The 20188-nt window shown below is 36.6% G+C and overlaps 1 protein-coding gene across 6 annotated transcripts; it reads left to right on the top strand.

The window, feature by feature from the left end:
• The first annotated feature begins 177 nt into the window (after positions 1–177).
• On the top strand, positions 178–19643 carry LOC135466575 (src substrate cortactin-like). 6 transcript variants are annotated; one of them, XM_064744139.1, is made up of 18 exons: positions 226–270; positions 542–610; positions 1126–1233; positions 1618–1691; positions 2301–2430; positions 3256–3366; positions 4623–4677; positions 6068–6178; positions 6695–6805; positions 7565–7675; positions 10747–10857; positions 11325–11491; positions 12435–12498; positions 12680–12828; positions 13339–13616; positions 14203–14357; positions 16013–16068; positions 16794–19643. In XM_064744139.1, exons 3-18 carry the CDS (start codon positions 1144–1146, stop codon positions 16872–16874), a joined length of 1854 nt encoding a protein of 617 aa, XP_064600209.1. In that variant the 5' UTR covers positions 226–270; positions 542–610; positions 1126–1143; the 3' UTR covers positions 16875–19643. The 6 variants fall into 6 exon arrangements, with proteins under 6 accessions (XP_064600203.1, XP_064600237.1, XP_064600227.1 ...); XM_064744133.1 differs by lacking the exon at positions 542–610 and having other exon boundaries at positions 178–270; XM_064744167.1 differs by lacking the exons at positions 542–610; positions 10747–10857 and having other exon boundaries at positions 178–270.
• Positions 19644–20188: the final 545 nt, after the last annotated feature.

Raw genomic sequence — 20188 nt, forward strand, 5'->3', positions numbered from 1 at the left:
TCTGGTGGATATTGATCTTTTCACTTTTATGAAAAGAAACAAAGAAAAACTGACATCAAGACAAACAAATAAGAACCATTTCTCCCAAACAGATATTTTTCAGCTATCTGCCACGCCCCTTTTTATTTTACCCAATGACAAACCTTGCTGACCGATATCCCTTCCCTGGTATCATGTGACTAATTTTAGAGCAGGAAGTCGTGTGCTTATTTTTGGCAACTGGGCGTGAAGACCACAGAAAAGTGAAGTTTAGAATCTAAGAGAAAATAGGTGAGCACATTTGTGTTTCTAAGTCATTGCAGTACAATGCCCTGTTAGTGGGGAATACAATATCCTCATTCTGGTGGATATTGATGGCTACTCACGCTCCTACATTCTGACTCATACCGGCTGCGTGCTGCAGAAATTACAACAACAACATAACAGAGTTCCGATTCTTACTACTTCCTTGACACTTACTGATATTTAACGGAAAGTAATCGTGCAGATAGTGTGAGGTTTATCTTAAAGATGTAGTGTACCATTCTCTGTTGATGAATAGCGAATAAGGTTCCCGGTTGAATGGGGTACTGAGAAGACCCTTAGGTTTTGCTGCTGACGTGCCAGTAAGGTAATAGCATCAAACAATATAAACACAGCGAAAACTAATGTACTATCGCTAGTTCATTTTGTTGTGTCAGCGTACACTGAACTTAGGGTAGCCAGAATCTTCTCAAATTGTGGTCTTAGTTTTTTGACTACATGGACTAGAATTTACAACAGACATTATGATAAGCTTGTCTAGTCAGAAGTGGCTGCATTTAAAATCTTAAATAGCTCTAGGTAACTATTTCAACTCTGTTTATACATGTTTGGCAAAGTTATACAGCACTAACCTGTGGGAAAGCGTCCACTGTGTCATGCCAGATTTGATAAGTCCTGTCCGAACAATGGCAGTTGGCGGCTCTTACCCCTCAACTCGCCCGCACAGGCAACACAGAATATATATATTTCTCTCAGTACTGGCACACCAAACCTACATAAAATAAATAACATCTCTACCATGGATTACATATGAATTATGCCTGATACACATCTCAACATAAATGGCTTCATTCATTTATTCCCTTTCACTGGCATTTTCAGCTCACCAGACCTGACACCATGTGGAAGGCTGCAGCTGGGAGAAATGTCAGCGTGAAGGCACCAGTACCAGCAGATGATGATGAGTGGGAAACAGACCCGGATTTTGTGGTATGGATTATAAAGAAATTAGTAGACATACATGTATATGTAAGGCATTTTGACAATGAGAAGATGTCAAATAATTATTATATTTATGACTAAACCAGTTATGGGTTACATGTATGAAGAATCTTGCCAAAATATTATGTGACTATTTTTTTGTTAATGGATATTTTTGCTCAAGTGGAAGAACAGAACACCTGCTGGTGGCCCAATTTTTTTTATTTTTTTTTTATGAAATCTTAATTTAGTGGTGAACAGAAAGTGATTGGGTTTGAATAAGCAGCCACTTAGGATGCTTTTGTCTTATTTTGGGTTGATATAAACTTATTGAGAATGCCCCCCAAAAAACCCCAAAAACCATTGTGTATGCTTTAAGAAACATGTTTTCAGAATGATGTGAGTGAAGAAGAACAGAGATGGGGGGCCAAGACGGTTAAGGGATCGGGTCATATGGAGTCTTTGGAGTGAGTTCTGTGAATTTTACAGATTCTCAACATTTTGTCTAAGCAGTGATGAATTTATTTATTTGTTTGGTGTCTTATGTTATACTCAATAATAATTTATGTATTTGATGGTGGTCAGTTTTATAGTTTGAGGGAAAATCACTTTACCAAGTACCTGACAGACCCATTTTAAAGCTTCGGTTGAACAGCATGAGGTGGATTGGAACAAACAGCCTTGGTGGTCAGTGGGCCAACTAGAGCCCTGCAGTAACGTTTTTGCAATTATTAAAGACTAAATTGAAAATAATGTAACTTCAGTTTTATGAAATGGAGATTTTTCCAGTTAAGTCTTGTTTAGTTTATCATCCTTAATTGTCTAAAAAGGCATGACTTCTTTGATATATGTTCTTTGCCGTCATGCCGGGAATGAGTGTTTGCTGAACAATATTGTCATCAGACATCAGGGTTATTTGTCTATCTATAGATTATAAAAAAACACAGAATAATTTCTTCAAATCAATGTATTTATTAGTCTATGCTAGCAGAATACATTTTCAGGTCAATTCTGTATGTCTCCTTTACTGAAATGTCCTATAAAACACTGCTTGTGTTTCACTCCTTCTCTTGCAGTCTGAAAAAGTTACGCAATGAAGTAAAGTCTGATGATACAAGTGTCAAGAAGGCTCAGATGGAGTCTGGCCCCAAGGCTTCTTATGGCTATGGGGGAAAGTTTGGTGTTCAGCAGGATCGGATGGATAGGGTATGTGGGTGAACAGAGTGTGGTTTCATGCACTGTAATCCAACATTGAGCAGACATTGTTGTGGTTACCTGTTTTGAATAGTTCTCTTAGTAGAAAGCCTTGTCACATGAAGACATTTTAAGCTCCTGACAGCTGTTTCATGGCATCTACTACTAATACTACGCTGTACTTTGACATCAATTATCAAAGAAATAGTTTATTTTTTGTCAGGTCGTTGCCATATGCTAAAGATAGTGGCTAAATACAAGCTTCAGGGAGTCTGCCACAGGCACTCAACATCCTCCTCCTTAATACAATACTGTTTTTTAGTAGATACATGTACATGTGCATATATTGAAATGACATAGCAGACCATTTTTAAGCTCAACATGCCCTTCAGTTCATTTGGTATCAGTTAAAGTCGAAACAGATAATATGATTTTATGTTGGTGAGGAGCATTATGTTGATTCATAAGCATAGTGCACTATCTATTTTACATTGGTATGGTTTGATGAAATATAAGACACTTATTTATTAAATGGAAATATTATTATGAAGAGCATCCTGCTGTATACATTACTAAAAGTTTTGTGTAAGATGGGCTGCAAATACAGCATCACTATTTGTGCCACCTTTTCCACATTGTTGAGTATAGAATCTCTAGTATGTTAACATGCTCCCGTTATACTTGTGTGTGTGTGTAATAATATGACTTGTGTGACATTTGTTCTTTATACATGCTGTAGTTGATAAGTTATGTGCTTGTGAGCTGGCGTGTGCCCCCTCCTCTCACATCCCCAGTGAATGCTGCCCACATGTTATTATCTCCCAATGCTATGTTTAGTCTGCAGTGGGGCATGATCACGTAGAGAAGTTGTCTAAGCATGCAAGTCAGACAGATTCTGCTAAAGGGTTTGGGGGAAAGTATGGTGTGCAGGCAGACAGACAAGACAAGGTAAGAATAACAAACCTTCTGTAGATTTCATGAAAATGATCATTCTTAAATATCAAGAATGTTTTAATCTGCATTTTGTAGTCTTTGAAAAGGGATGGAGATATTTATCTTTTTGCTGATTTCATTTCAGTAACCATACTTATCAAGAATAGTTTAATCTGCATTTGTAGTCTTTGAAAAGGGATGGAGATATTTACCTTTTTGCTGATTTCATTTCAGTAACCATACTTATCAAGAATAGTTTAATCTGCATTTGTAGTCTTTGAAAAGGGATGGAGATATTTACCTTTTTGCTGATTTCATTTCAGTAACCATACTTATTAAGAATGTTTTAATCTGCATTTTGTAGTCTTTGAAAAGGGATGGAGATATTTACGGTTTTGCTGATTTCATTTCAGTAACCATACTTATCAAGAATAGTTTAATCTGCATTTGTAGTCTTTGAAAAGGGATGGAGATATTTACCTTTTTGCTGATTTCATTTCAGTAACCATACTTATCAAGAATAGTTTAATCTGCATTTGTAGTCTTTGAAAAGGGATGGAGATATTTACCTTTTTGCTGATTTCATTTCAGTAACCATACTTATCAAGAATAGTTTACTCTGCATTTGTAGTCTTTGAAATGGGCTTGAGATATTTCCTTTTCTCATTATTTACATATACATGGATACCATGCCTGAGGTAAATGAAGAAGTAGCAGTGGATAGGACCAACAATCATTCTGTTTCTGAGGAAACAAGCTCAGTTGTCATTCTGATGTTGATACCCTAATGTTTCAAACTTTTCGCACATGAAAGAGCAACTTTCAGTACAATGTTTTTACATTTAAAGTTGATTTGGGAGAAAAAACTATATTGGTAGGGTTGGCCAATTTCAGGGCTTCACGAAAAGTGTAATTTTATCAGTTGGCACGGAATGATGCCTTTAGAATATGCTTGAATAAACACCTTGCAAAAATCTGAATTATGATAATATAATTTTACTAGTCAATCTCCGCCAGTAGGGTTGGGGTTAGGTTGTTATGGGGCGATGCTGACTTCTGAAGAATCCCCAGGCCGTTGATTGATGAGGTCTTGTGTTCAAATCCATCACCTGTATAAGCTGTGGCTGTATGTCAGGAGATTTTTCAGGAACACGTTTCGTTGTTTCTGTTTAACAGCTATCTCCTGAGAGAAATACCCACCCGCCTGGTATGAAACAACTGTCAAGTGAATAAATAAATCATGTTCATAAGTTTTCATGTCATTTTTGCAGGTTGCCGTTGGGTATGATCACAAAGAAAAAGTGGATAAGCATGCTTCACAAAAAGGTCAGTACATTTATGGTGATTAAATGATATTACCACTAACCATATAATCTCTTATAGGTTCAACACAGTTTGCTTATCAGCTATCTGATATCTAACATGTTACATTTTTTTCCTGATACTTTCGTCCTTGCTATGTCTTTGAAGCATTCCAAATCGGTATTGAAATTCCATTACATGTAAGACATGAAGTATCAGCATTGTCATGGTGGCTGATATAGTATGTAGTACAAAGTAAATGCGCTTTTCATCATGAACCAATAATTTATATACAGGTAATTAAAATCATTTAATTTAATTTACGAGCAAATATTATTACTTAACTTTTATCTTAAATGCCAGCAAATACAACCGTGTAAATTTTTTTTTTTGTACGTACCATTAAATGCAGTCATGAAAATTTCCTGTCACTGAAACACTTCTTTTAGAGTCTTTTCATGTATTTTATAATCCATGTTCCTCGTAGTGCTTTGATCACCTGGAGCTGCTTGTACAAAGGGATTGTAAGCCTACGTTGGTTGTAAATCCCTAGTCCCAGCTTACAATTGACACACTCTTGTACAAATGGGAAGTATGAGTCAAATCTGGCCTACGATCGCGATTGTGACTTTTAAATTTACAGTCAACTTTACACGTCCTTTGTGCAAGAGGTGGCACTTACTTTTCCAACCAGTTGTAAACTCACTTGTACTGTCTACAATTTCTTTTTGCAAACGGGTTTAGAGCCAGAATCATGATGTATACCTGTGCCCAGGATTGTAGTCAAGTAAAGGCTATCTTGACCTTTAGGCCCTCTTCCTAAACTTTGTAAATCAGTTAAATATCAGTATATTTTATTGGTTACATGTATAAAATGGTACTGCTAATTTCCCCTTAACCAGAGCTACATGAGTGTGTTGATATAGAGGTTTATGAAAGTGTGCCCCACTCTTTTGAGTGGACTGCTTCTTACTCAGATCTGCGAATTACACAATGTAACAGCCTTGGCGATATATTCACCTCTTTTTAAATATGTGTAAACATTAGTAAATGAACATCACAATAATGCTGTCCCATTACATATTTTTTAAAACAAAAATACAATAGGTTCAGCTGAGAAGATATCATATGGTTAAATGGTGAAAAATTCCCTTTGAAATTCATTTTTATGCAGCTTTATTACAAAATTATTTATTATACCTGATGTTTGTGTCTCAGAACATATTTTGTCACCTGTCACCTGTGTGTAGTTACGTTTTTTGAACTGTTCTGCATTTTTTAATGGACAGCCTTATTGTGCTTTTCTCAGATTTTGAAATGAACTCTTTGCTCTCCCAAGATCTGAAAAGTACCTGTAGTTTTTGTAGTATCTAGGTAATACATTTGTGTAGTTTGAGTCTCTGCTTTCTCTCAGACTATACATCAGGATTTGGTGGAAAGTTTGGTGTACAGAAAGACCGTGTTGATAAAGCCGCATTAGGCTGGGACTATCAGGCTAAAGTTGAGAAACACGAGTCACAGAAAGGTTGGTTTCTCACCATAAATGTTGTAACAGCAATATGATGATAGATCTGAATGAGAACTCTTGGTTTACATTTCAAAACACAGTCATGTGTAAAGTTAAGTTCAGTGAAAATTAAGCATTGATAGATCACATTTCTGTTTAAAATTTTAATGACATTGATGGATTTTAGTGCTTTATTATGCAAGTAACAGAATTATGCCTGCTAATATAATATAATATATAATAAGTGTAGTATTGTTTTTATTGGCCTTGCTTTATTTATACCTCCAGCAAACTGCAAGTCTTAATACATTTATCAATTGTGTTCTTAACAGCTATCCTATTCTTTCATTATTTAGCTTTACATTAACACCCGTATTGTGTAATGTTCACTGGTGTTCTATATTTTGAAGAAAGGTGTGTTTTTCAGTTAAAGAATTCAAAGAAAGAAAGTAAGTAATGAAGTGGACTGTTACTGTACAATAGTATAGAGAAGGTACATGTGTTAGAATGTACAGGCTGTTTCATGTTGGATAGATTACACGTCTGGATTTGGTGGGAAGTTCGGCGTTCAGACAGATCGAGTGGACAAGGCTGCCGTAGGCTGGGATTACCAGGCTAAGCTGGAAAAACACGAGTCACAAAAAGGTAAATGAATCAGCTTTTCTCAAGTGTTGCTTATATATGAACAAACTTTGCTTATTTGTGTTTGAAATAAAAATAAGTGCATTCTCCTGTTCTTAATATATAAAACTACATAAGTTTGTGGTAGTTTCCTTTTCAGTCTCCAGTTGAATTTTTCCATGTGAGTGTTGTATTTATAATGTGCTTGTACTCATACCTTGTTTTAAAATACTAATTACATACCTATTTAATATGTCTACTATAGCTTTTTTGTCCTTTTCTTACTGTTTTTACTTTGAGGTACTGACTATGTATTGTCATCACTTTAATGTTAAAGCTGTGGGGTTGTATGTGTACATATGTATGTAGCTCAAGTACAATTTTACTTCCTGTATGTGTATGTCAGGCCCAATGTTTAACTCAGTTTCAGGGTTTAATATAGAAATATACGTATGTTCATGCATGCCCATAATACGCTGGATGTTTGCCCTGGATAAAATATGTGGCTCTGGAAAAGTTGCAGAAAAAACAAAAATAACTTTCTGATTAATGATTCAAATTAATCGCTAATGACACTAGTGTGTAAATGTGCTGGTAGGTGACATTCTGGTTGACTGTGGGTTAAGGGTATAAAACTGTAATGTGTGAAACCTGAAATTGTTGAAACTGTTCTTGTGGATGGAAGCTTGTATGATTAATACCCTATGTGTTCTTTGCTTTGAAATTGAAATGTTAAACCTTTTGTCTTAATCATTTTTGTATTTGACGTGCGGTTAATTTCAGACTATAGTCGAGGTTTTGGTGGTAAATTTGGTGTGCAGAAAGATCGTCAGGACAAAGCTGCCGTTGGCTGGGACTACCACGAGAAAACAGAAAAACACGCCTCACAGAAAGGTGTGGGCATGTGTTTGGGCACCACAGCGGTGTCCAGCTTCTGTGTGGTGCTGCCTGTGTGGTGCTGCTTGGTGGTTTGTGGCATGGTTATAGTGGCGTTCTCTTATTAACTCTGGTGTTGTAAATCACGTGTTCTTGTCTTACACATTAATCTTTGATTGCTTTCAGCTGTTACTTCTTCACCTTTAGTTTGTCTCTTCGGGTTGTGCATATACATGTAGCGTAGACAGGCCTAGCACCTGTGGGCTGCAAATCAGTTACTGTATTTTCCCTAAAAATTTGCATTCAGAAACACATTTTAGATTCAAATAAAGATAATAAAATATTGGTGTTGGGTGCTGAATTTCACATTTTTGTAATAGGGCACCAGCCTACCTTAATTCCAAACAAACATTTGAACATCTTTTTACGTAGAATAGAACTCATAAGCTGACCAAAGGTCATGGTTGAAAATTTAGGTAAGTTACAGTAACCGTTTTGAGCGTGAGCTTAATGTGGCGCAAGAAACACAGAATTTGTGTGAATCTCCAATATTGCTGATGTGGTCATTTTGTTATACTTTGCAAACACCATTATGTTTATTTGCAGCAATAAAGTGCAAGAAACTCCAATTTCAAAGTAGCCAGATATAACAGATATCTGTCTACTCAGTTTGTCTGCACCAGGGCATATTTATGCATGTTTTCATTTTCTTTGTACCATTTGCATTGTAGACAATTCACTCAGCAGCTGGCTGTACATGTATTTCTTAACAATGTTGCATATGTGTTGTGTTGTGGGATACACATGTACAGGTATATCCATGTGTTGCCACCAATGTGTTGTCTGTATTTGTCAAATTTCTCTGGTGTTATATTGTCTCTTGTTTTGTATGTTGTGCACACACACATATCTGCTTCATGCTGCTATCCTTGTCACTGGTATGCTGATATATGTGGTCTCTTTCTATATACATATATATATATATATATATGTGTGTGTGTGTGTGTGTGTATATACACACACCGGTGTGTCTGTAGCTATTTGTAGGTCCTAGTTATGTGTTGGTATTTGTAATACTGATAAGAGTTTCTAATACAGGATAACTGTACATGTGTAATGAAGCCTGGATATAATGATTAGTTCGTTATAATGAAGAAAAATAGTTCTAATACATTCTCCAGTAAAGAAACATTAAGATTTAATAGTCTAAATAATAAAACACATTATTACTCTGAATCTTGTCCTGTTTTGGCCCGCAAAAGCGCAAATTGAAATCATGCCTTTGAATGGTATCTCAGCATTAAGATGTGGTTGCTAATTACATCTATTTAGTACTAATTATTTTTACATGTTCCAAATTGGTATATAGCAATTCTGATTGCCACAGTGAAATTCTCACCACAAAGCACACATTATGAATTAAGGTTTGTGTTTTCATAATTGGATCTATCTTGATAATGTAAAGCTTTGTTTACGTGGACTGGTGGCTACGTAACACTAAATGAGACCACTTTTAGGCTTACTCTCATTACAACATTCCCATATTTTATCTTCAGCATAGTAGCATTTATGTTGGTGATATTATACGTAATTAAGTTTATTGTCGGATTTATTATTATCCTAGTAATATGAACTTGATTTATAGTGCTCAGCTATTTGATGGACAGACGTTTCCTCTGCTCATTAGTATTCAAGTATAACTAACACTATGGCAGACAGGACACTCTTCTCCACTCTGCCCCTTCCAGTAGTTTTATCTTTCACAATGTGGTTCACACTTTCTAACATGCATGTAGTTGGCACAGTGTTTTCACAGGTTTTCCAGATTTATAAAAGTAACCATATCTTGTAAATATATGATTCATTTTTTTTACTTTCATTTATTTAACCAGCACTTTTTAAAAATTTATGATTTTAATTTAGTTTTATCTCTATGTTATGAATTTATACTGATGGTAAAACATCACAGAATAAAATGATAAATTAAAGTATTTTAGGATATATTTAAAATATACAAGTGGGGCCTCCTTGGCTCATTTGGTTGGTGCGCTAGTGCAATGTAATGATCCAGGAGCATCTCACCATTGCGGTCGATGTGAGTTCAAGTCCAGCTCACGCTGGCTTCCTCTCCGAACCATACGTGGGAAGGTTTCCTAGCAGCTTGTGGATGGTTTTGGGTTTCCCCGGTTTCCACCCACCATAATGCTAGCCGCCATTGTATAAGTGAAATATTCTTGAGTACAGAGTAAAACACCAAACAAATAAATAAATGAATAAAATATACAAGTAATTGCTGTTTATGTGTGTACTTTTTTTTAGCTGTGTGATAATCAGGCTATGTTTAGACTTTTGTCTAGCAAGAAGAATATTTAATTGCCTGTGGTGGAAGTCTAAATGGGATCATAAGATGTATCAGTAATACCATTGAAATATCAGCCTTTTTTTTTTTGTATCTCCATTTTACATGTTGCGCTACAGATATACATGTATTTAGCACTATATCATGGGTCAAAATGTTTCATATTTCAAACCCTTCGAGGTGATGACCTCCACAAAAGTCAAGGTCATCCGTTATAATTCAAAGGTGTAAAATGTATGATACTGTGTTCATAGCTTTCTAAAACAACATCAAACTGGATAAAACACAACAATCCATCATTTATGAGTCTCAAATTATAAACACTTGCATGATACCAAGTCATATATGTTTTGACCTGAGCTCAGTTTGAGGTCATTTATATTTTTAGCTCTTATAAATGAGTAAATGACCAAACATTTTGACTCCTCTATATACATGTACAACTGAGAGTTAAACATCAAGTGCCATTTTCCTTTGACACGTTTAAATTGACTTAGTTTGTCAAAATGAAGTTATTTTACAGCTTCCCCTGGCATTTGATGTGTGTGTACATGTAAGTTTTAGTTTATACCAGTATGGCAACAGGCTTACATTGTTAATGTGCTTCACAATGCATTGTATTGTTACCTGTGTGACTGTTAAAGACTGCCCTAACCTTGCCACCTCCCTCTTTCTGATTGCCCCATGTTCTCACCTGGCCCCTGGCTGGTTCTCTCTCTCTCACCTGTAGACTACACCACAGGGTTTGGGGGCAAATTTGGGGTGCAGAAGGACAGGCAGGACGACGCTGCACTCGGATATGATCATATGGAAAAACTTGAAAAACATGAGTCGCAGAAAGGTAGCTTCATGGTGTCGATATATAATTCAGCATTTTGTCAGTCATTCCAAAGAAATGTAAACATTTACATGTTTAACTCTGGGGGCATGATAGCTATTACCATGCTTTCATCCACTCTGTCGTCCTCAGTCATTGTTTGTGTTAAAGTGCTGGCCATCACATTTAAATCAGTCAGCATTTGTTAATTGCTATTTAGCTTTCTCAGCCGCCCATACATATATATATTGTAGATACATGCTGGTACAGCTTTTCATAAGTCCTGACCTTCATTTATTGCAAGCTATATGGCACAGTGTTCAAGTCTCGTGCGAGATTGTCATGCTTAGCATCCTGCTCATGATGTACATTTTCTGATTGCCTCAGACCTGCTCACAGTATGGCATTTCAGCGATGTTTTGGCGAGCAGTTTATGGACTTTCATGTTGTACATTGTGTTCACGTATTTTGATGACTGTTTCATGGCATAGATTACACGGCTGGATTTGGTGGCAAGTTTGGAGTGCAGAAAGACAGGCAGGATAGCTCAGCACTGGGGTATGATGAGAAAACAAAAACAGAGCTTCATCCCTCACAAACTGACATGAAGAAAGGGTTTGGGGGCAAATTTGGTGTGGAAAAGGACAGACAGGATGAGGTAAGGAGAGGGTGTTTGTATCACGATAATGATGAGTATCACGAAAACACGGTGATGATATAATTCACGGAAACATAATGATAATAGTTGCCACGGAAACATGATTGTGATAGTTAACACGGAAACATGATAGTAATAGTAAACTCGGAAACATGATGGTGATAGTAAACACGGAAACATGATGATAATAGTTGACACGGAGACATGCTCGTGATAAAAAGCAAACAGAAAATAGGATAACAGTTACATGTGAACTGGAAACTTTGTGATAATGAACAGTGAAACTCAGTGATACATGTAATAGATGATGTGAAAACATGATGATAGTTATAGAAACATGATAATACATGTAGGTAACATTGCAACATGAAGAGGATAGTTAGCATAGAAACATGATGATAATAGTAAACAGATCCAATGACCCAGTAGCCTCCTACGAAAGCCATCGCTGTGAGTTCAAGTTCAACTCCTGCTAGCTTCCTCTCAAGCTATACATGGAAAGGTCTTCCAGCAGCTGGCAGATGATCGTGGGTGTCCCGCAAGCTGTGCCCAGTTTCCTTTCACTATAATGCTGTCCTCTGTTGTATAAGTGAAATATCCTTGAGTACAGCGTAAAACACCAGTCAAATAAATAAATAGGTAGTAGTAAAAGATATGTGATGACAGTTATCATAGAAATATGATGATACTAGTAAACAAAGAAATATGATGATTATGGTTAACACGGAAATGTGATGATACTAGTAAAGAGAGAAACATGATGATTATAGTTAACATGGAAACACGGCGATAATAATTAACATGATAATACATGTAGTTCACTTTTTTGTACAGGAAGTGTTGCTTAACACCTTATGAATCCATACAGTGAGTCATATAAGGTTGACATAGTTGGCTAATTCTACATGTACACGTATATTTGTATTGTGTTTGCCTTTTTTAGTCTGCGAAGAGTTATGATGACATGAAGGGACCCTCCAGTGGCTACCAGAAAACAAAAGCTGAAGGTTTGTCAATTTTTTGTCGTATTTCAATTTTATTATGTCTCTGAAGTACAGTCTATTTTGCATATGTCAGTCACACCACAAACCCCTAGTAGAAATGATAACATTATGAATTTATGTGTGTATTTAAGCCAGTTTCACCCTGGTATCATTGCCAATGAGTCAAGATGATACTATTTTCCAGGGTCTGGTGGTGCCAAAAACTTGCGGGCAAAGTTTGAAACAATGGCAAAGTCTGGTGAGGAGGAGAGTAGGAAAAGGGCGGAGGAGGAGAGAGCGAGACGACAAGCCCAGGAGAAACGGGAACAGGCCGAGCAAGAAAAACAACGAGAGGTAATGTACATGGTGGTAAAAGATCTGAGCTTTGCTGATATGTTCCTGTATTTATGTTAGTAGAAGGCATTCCAATGTACACATTCATTTACATATACATGTATAGTAAGAGGAGAAATCAGAACTTCTCATCATGATGAACAGGATTTGATTTGAGAATATTTAGTGTGTAGTTTGGGTCATGAAGTGAGATTTTCTCATAAATATACAGAAGCTATGGAAAGACCTTAATATGAAGGGCTGAACTAGTGGAGGGGTACAAAATCACAGATTTTCAGATTTCAAATAACTTACCTTTTCAGATAACTTACCTTTGGCCATTGGAGTCACATTTTAATTGGCTGGGGCTTTATTAGTGTCTGGTGTACTACATGTAGATGTGTGCATTGAACCCCCTCTTTTCAGACTGGTCAGGTGTTTGTAGAAAATAATCTTGAATGTGTTACAAAACCATTAAGTGAGCAAATGAACTGCATGATTGTTTGAAATACATGCATCACTGTTGTACAGGCTCGTCAGAATGAAGAGCGATGGGCAGAGAACGATGCTCCAGAGGATGACCAGAAGTGGGAGGAGCCAGCAGCTCCGGCCAGCCCGGTGAGACGGTCAGAACCAGAAGAGATATACGAAGACACTAATATGGTGGAGAAGCAGTCGTTTGAACCAGAGGATAGTTACGGGGAGGCGCAGTCTGCTGAGAGCTATGAACCCGAGAGCACGTACCAGGAGGCTGACAATAGGATGGCAGCCTCATCCCCCGTCCGGCAGACACCCAAGTTTTCTGCCAGGTTAGAGCTGAGAATCTGCTTTCCTGTGTAACGTGTATTTTTTTTGGATAGTGGGATATTTGCCAGACTTGATCAGAATCAGGGTCTAAGTTTTCTGGACAGTTTTCTAAGTTTTCAGTTGGCCTATTGTCACATGAACTGTTATTGAGTCTGTCAGATAAGCCTGAAAGTTTACATGAATGAATCTGTAGTTCTGTGAGCTGGTAACATGAAATCTGTAAACAAATGTGAACAAATCCCCAAACTAAGTGATTTGTACTGAGTATTCCACCTCGTGGCTAAAATCGATCTCTGGGTTATTCATGTTTTCCATTCTTCAGAAATGTCAGTCATCATCTTATTATAATGTATCATTGAGGCACATGTACCCACATCTGTCGGAACGGAGGATTCTCACTGATTATTGGTCTAGGTTAAAAGGGGTAAGCTAAAAATGCTTGGTCAAATTGTAAATGGTTTTAGCTGCCACCAGCTTGTGAGCTGGACAACATATGACAAGTTCTTATATCAGGGAAGATCAAGACAGTCACATTTTAGAAGCTGCTACTGATAATTACTAATTGTTGACTGTTTATGTTTTTGTCAGTGATAACTACCAGGACGATGCCACGTATGATGAGGCTGCAGGGCCTGTTGAGGATGTCTATGATGAAGCTGCTCCGGAGGATGGAGAGCTGTACGAGTCTGTGGCTGACGCCTCTGAGGGGCAGACGGCAGTGGCTCTCTATGATTACCAAGCAGGTTTGTGGAAGGAGGGAACACTAGTTTTGACACTAGGCTCTTGGATTTCTGTGAAAGTTTTTTTATAGAGGAAAACTAGTCAAAATGCATTAAGCATCAGGAGAAAGACCATTAATAACTACATTGTCGTTTTTTTGTTGTTGTTGTTGACATAAAAGAAAATAACACATTTATACAACCTATTCCTAAAATGAAAGAGCTATACTTAAGTTTTAATAAAGTATCTCAATTTTCTGCCAGCAATACCTGTTATTTGATTATTTAATAATTAAACATCAAAGACTTAGAAGTCTTCTTTAGGCCGCCATTTATTTATTTAAACAGATTACATGCATCATTGTGCTTAGTTTTGCCCCGAGTAAAACCTTCAGCACATTGATGTCATAATGAATATTCTAGTGGAGGAAAGGAGGCTTTTCATTGGACAACCCTAAAGCATGGCTAGACTTTCATTGTGCCTTGGATTGGTGGATTTTGTAGAAAATGACGAAATTTAAAAACATTTTTCTCTCTTTCAAAAGCTTTAAAACATTGAGAACAAAAAAACAAAACAAGAATTCCACACAGTTGGCATAGCTTTCTCAATTCACATACAGGTTGTGTAAATGTGTTCTTTTCTTTAAATGCAGTCAAATGTTTGAATTTTAGGGTTTATGGGCCATATTGATAATGTATATCGACAGGGATGTCTCACCAGATTTTCTCTATCACTAAAACAATTTAACGTCAAATTCACTTTTTCTTGCACAGAAAGAGATTGCATGAGTAAAGTTCACATCAAATTCCAACCTGAATAGAAAAGTGTAGAAAAAACGGTATATGATGTCATAGATAACATAAATTGTGGATATGGTCCATGAAGCCCACCTTACAACTTAAACACTTCACTGAATATATTTCAGTGATGAAAAAAACAAATGGTAAAGTAAAGGTATTTTCAGATGCAATTTTCGATGTTCTTTCCACTAATATGTATTCCACTTGTAATATTTACGTTCCCTTCAATATCCCATAAGGTGATTAAAGCTGTCAATATGCCGTTTGTGCCGCTTCAGATTTGTCTTGTCCTAATGGAAAATCAGTGAAGTTACCATGTTATACTAGACTCAATTCTTCATACAGTTTTGAATAATTTTGCACTGAAAACTAATTTGGTTATAGATATTCTTCACACAGTTATCTTTTATTTAAGTTTCCTAATACTAGTTTTTATTTGGGTTTAAACCCAAATGAAGTGAGCCCCGATAGCTCAATTGGTAGAGCATCTGTTTTGGGGGCGGTAGATCCAGGGTCAATCCTTTGTCGAATCACACCCAAGACCTTAGAAGAGGAAGTTGCAACTTCCTCGCTTGGCAATGAGCTGGCGTTCAGCATTAAGGGGATAGTGCAATGACTGGTTGACCCATATCAGGATAATAGCTAGTGCTTGGCTGCTTACTTGCCTTCGGTAAGTCGTCTCAGTGAAGTAGCACTAGATCCTGCAACAAGGAGGCACATTACATGCACTCTAAGGATTCCTTCGTCATCATATGACTGAAAAATTGTTAAGTACAATGTTAAACCCCAAGCACTCATTCCAAGTAAAGTGTAAAAACAAAAGTTGCATACATGACAGATTGTGTTCACATAGGTAAAAACTTGATTTACAATTTCAGCGGATGAGGATGAGCTGACCTTTGACCCTGATGATATAATAACCAACATCGAACAGGTGAGTCTGCATATGAGTGGATGAGTTTGTTGTGAAGTACTATAGCGTGAACAGCACTGAGCAAACTTACGACATATACATGTTAAGCAAGCTTGATTTGTTTGGTTGGTTTGTGGAGTTCATAATTGCTTTGGTCATTGTTCATTTTGTTGTGGGTATATCATAGCAGATGTTTCCTTGTAACAGGCTGGATCATCAACCTTGCCACATATAAACGAGCAGCTTTCAGTGCAATTTGTGCACTTTTTTAATTTGATTTTGAAGATAAAACTACATTGTTTGGTTTGGCCAATTTCAGGGCTTCACAAATATCATAACTGTAGATATATCAATCAGCATAGAATAATACTTTCGAAAATTGAATGTGCTTGAATGAACATCTTGCAATCATGCAAAAAGGTTGAAGAATTACAGTAGTGGCAATTTATAGTTGGCTGCTTCGCTGAAACATTGTATTGAAGACATTAGACATAAGCACTGATTCAATCACAGTCTACCACTCACTCTCAACCGACCAGCACCTGGGGTATTCCTAGCCACATGGCCCTTGGCCATTAAGGTCAAATGACATCAGTGTAAAATGTTAATTCTCCTTGTGTGTGTCAGAATTGCATTACAGGTGATGCGAAGATTATTTCTTTTTCGATTTTAAAAAGCTACCATTTGTACATGTACATAAAGCGTGTGACCAGAGATCACAGATTTGTTGTCGCTGTATGTTTCAGATTGATTCTGGTTGGTGGAGAGGACAGTGTAGAGGAGTAACTGGCCTTTTCCCTGCAAATTATGTCGAGCTTCGGAAGTGATTTGATTGGCCATCTCCATTTCATCATGTGATCATGCCTTCCTCTCATCGAATTCTCACAGAAAATCAGGGATTGCTGCTAGAGTCTTCTGTTAACAGTTTGTCCTGAGCGAACGAAGAACAAATACATGTTTGTTCAAATTTTGAATGTACATGCACAGTACATTTTTCTGCAGTAGTCCATCTGTCAATCATTATAATATCTGAAATGAGCTATTCATCAAAAACCACAGAAATTAACTGTTTATCGAAAACCACAGAAATCAACTGTTCATTAAAAACCACAGAAATCAACTGTCCATTAAAAACCACAGAAATCAACTGTCCATTAAAAACCACAGAAATCAACTGCCCATTAAAAACCACAGAAATCAACTGCTGATAAAAAATGTTCAGTAACCAGGTATTCATGAGAAACACAACAGTGAAGTATATATCAAAAACAAAACTAGCCTTATGAAATTGTAGGGGCTCAAAAAAAAAGGGATAGTGTTTCTATAATTTTACCGTCAGATTTTAATTAAGTTTAAAATGTTATAATTTTCATGAAAGATAAACAAGGTAATTTGACATTATACTGTTCAAAAATTCTTCAAAATTTAAAGATGGCTGCTCAACATTTATTCACTGAACACCTGCTTTTCTGAACACTGAAAACATGTTGCAATTCTCTTCGTATTATCATGATGGTGCCAGTGAGTAAACTGCCTGACCTAAAATGCACCTACGTCAGTTTTTGCCCGTGAATCTGGCCACCATTATCCTTGAGTTTGGCGGTAAACAACAGTCTAGACTTCTATGGTTGGTTATGGTACGTTGTGTTCCAAAAAAAGCATAGCTGAGCTTTCAGTTGTCTGCTTCTACATCTACTTATCTGTAAGAAGAAAAGATAAAATATTTGTCAAGCAAATCACCTACATATGACTAATAATGTACATACTCTTATTGCTGTATACTTCCATGCTACTGCATTCCCAATAATTATATTATTATTTTCAAACTATATGATCACTTTATAAGGCTGAATTTATGCATTCTAATTGTTAACATGCTAAACCTGTTTTCAGTATCTTGTTTTCAGGAAGAGAATTCTTCTGTACTAAGCTTTATGTGCTCTGTTCTTTTATGTAGGAGCGAAATATTAGATAAGCAAGAGGGATATGTTAGATGAACAAGATGGGTATGTTAGATATATCAGAAGGGATAAGTTTGATGATGAAGGAGGGATATATCTGATAAATCAGAAGAGATAGATTAAAGAAGGATGCATGTCAGATAAATCAAAAGGGATATGATAGGTAAGACACGAATAATCATCACCTATGATATTTGTGTTCAGAGATATATACCACAGCCAAAGTATATGTATATAATGTGATCAGTATGGTGTTAATTTTGATGAAAAATGCTTTTTGTGTAGATATAAACATCGTGACATTTGTGTTGCTGAAACTAATGCATACGTAGAGATATATACAAATATAGAAGTACTGTATGAAGTAGAATGACTAGATTTATTTAGATAAAATAAATGCTGTTTGATTGTATTGTGTCAATTTCAGTCATAGAACAAGCTTTCAGTAAATTAGAGTATAAAACTCAAAGCATCTGATGCTTTAAAAATGATGTCAAATATCAGTTCTAGATTGATCTCTTTTTTGTTTTCATCATTTTTATCATTTTTGCCATTGAAAGAGTTAGGATTTAAAAGCCGTGGTTAGCCAGAATTGATACCAGTGCTGGTTTTCATTTGTTTAAGCCACAGTTGTCTTTTTTTATCTGAAGCTATTAACTCTGTCTCATTATGGTCCATATATAATGTTCAAGAGAACCTGTTAGTGTTATCTAGATTAACATGCAGTGCTAATCAAGTTTCTGTTTGTGTGAGTGTATGGTCAAATCAGGTAAAGTACTCTTCCAATATTTGCAGTTGTTGATTGCTCAGCACTGTGTGCATGTATTCAAATTCATACAGGTAATTCTTTGATCTTCACCTTAATTGGCGTGTAGATGTAATTTACCATGGATACCACGTTTTTGTAGCTGTTGATTTTTGTGTTTTGCTTGCCCAGTTTGTTAGAATTTTATTTGCCTTGATGTATGTATAGTTTTGTTAATGTGACATTGTACAAATTAGACAGGCAGTTGGAGAGTATTATGATTTTATGAACACCTGGATGTCAGGTGTGTCTTTTGTATTGTTATACAGTATAGTGTACATGTATGTATAGGGGTGGAAAACACCTTTTGGTGGGGTGGACTAGTAGGTGCCAGTAGTTGTACTCAGAGGAGGTGGGGAGATACGTCACTTAGACTTAAGCTTAATGCGTGTAATGGACACTTTGTCTTATACTGTATCCACTGTGTTAATCTAAAGGCAGAAGAAAGCCAGGGCAAGTTTTGTTCATGTGCGTATAATTCAGAAGGATTTTACTGTATCAGGGTTCTGATATTACAAATACGATAGGTTTGTGCGTTTTCTGTTGCAAAAAACAGTTTTGTCGTTGGTCTAAAATGGAATAAATCTTGGCACTATCTCAATGCTTGGCTGTTCCACTGTCAGTACTTAATGTCTGGGCTATAGCTTATTTTTGACCAAAATTAACCCGGTTTCCATGTGGAAATGTACTGTGTAAATGGTTCGTGTTTCTTTTTCCCTGAAGATGAACTAAAATGTCTGCTTTGACAGTGCTGCAATTAAAGGGAATAAAGATCGTAAACAATATATTTTGTAACTATGCAAGAATATTTAATAAAGCATTTTATATATACATGCATTCGCTGGAGTTGTTTTTATATTGTTGCGCACATGTATATATAACATGTCTGACGAAAGAAAAGTAACTGCATCTAGACATTTGTTGGTGTCGTTACATTGGTAGGTATGTAAATATAGTCCCATACATGCAGAGATCAGCGGTCAGTGCTTACTTTTTGATACTCGAAGGTGAAATTTGGACACGTTTGTGTGAAGATAAAATTAATGAGGTGGACAAAATTTTTATTTCTAAAGCCCCCAATATTTTAACATTCTGAAGTTTCGTAGAATTGGTCCCTGTCTTCAGTTCCGCACAAGAAAACAGGAGGACTAAATGTTGGACGTCAGTCCATCCATCACAAAAAAGGTTTCCAAACTTTTTTTTTAAACGGTTCATGGGGCGTCCGTGGCGGAGCGGGGTAGCGCGTCAGCATGGCGCAATGACGTAAGAGTCTTTAAGCGGTCGCTGTGAGTTCAAGTCCAGCTCATGCTGGCTTCCTCTCCGGCCGTACGTGGGAAGGTCTGAGAGAAACCTTCGGTTTCCTCAGGCCAAGTTT

The sequence above is a fragment of the Liolophura sinensis genome, chromosome 1, assembly GCF_032854445.1.
Source record: "Liolophura sinensis isolate JHLJ2023 chromosome 1, CUHK_Ljap_v2, whole genome shotgun sequence".
Taxonomy (NCBI): Eukaryota; Metazoa; Mollusca; class Polyplacophora; order Chitonida; family Chitonidae; genus Liolophura; species Liolophura sinensis.

Excerpts from the sequence above, each read along its gene's own strand:
- LOC135466575 (XM_064744133.1), top strand. The coding sequence starts at position 1,144 with ATGTGGAAGGCTGCAGCTGGGAGAAATGTCAGCGTGAAGGCACCAGTA. Across the intron at positions 3,367-4,622 it reads AGGCAGACAGACAAGACAAG|GTTGCCGTTGGGTATGATCA; the intron begins GTAAGAATAACA and ends TCATTTTTGCAG. Across the intron at positions 12,499-12,679 it reads CCAGAAAACAAAAGCTGAAG|GGTCTGGTGGTGCCAAAAAC; the intron begins GTTTGTCAATTT and ends ACTATTTTCCAG.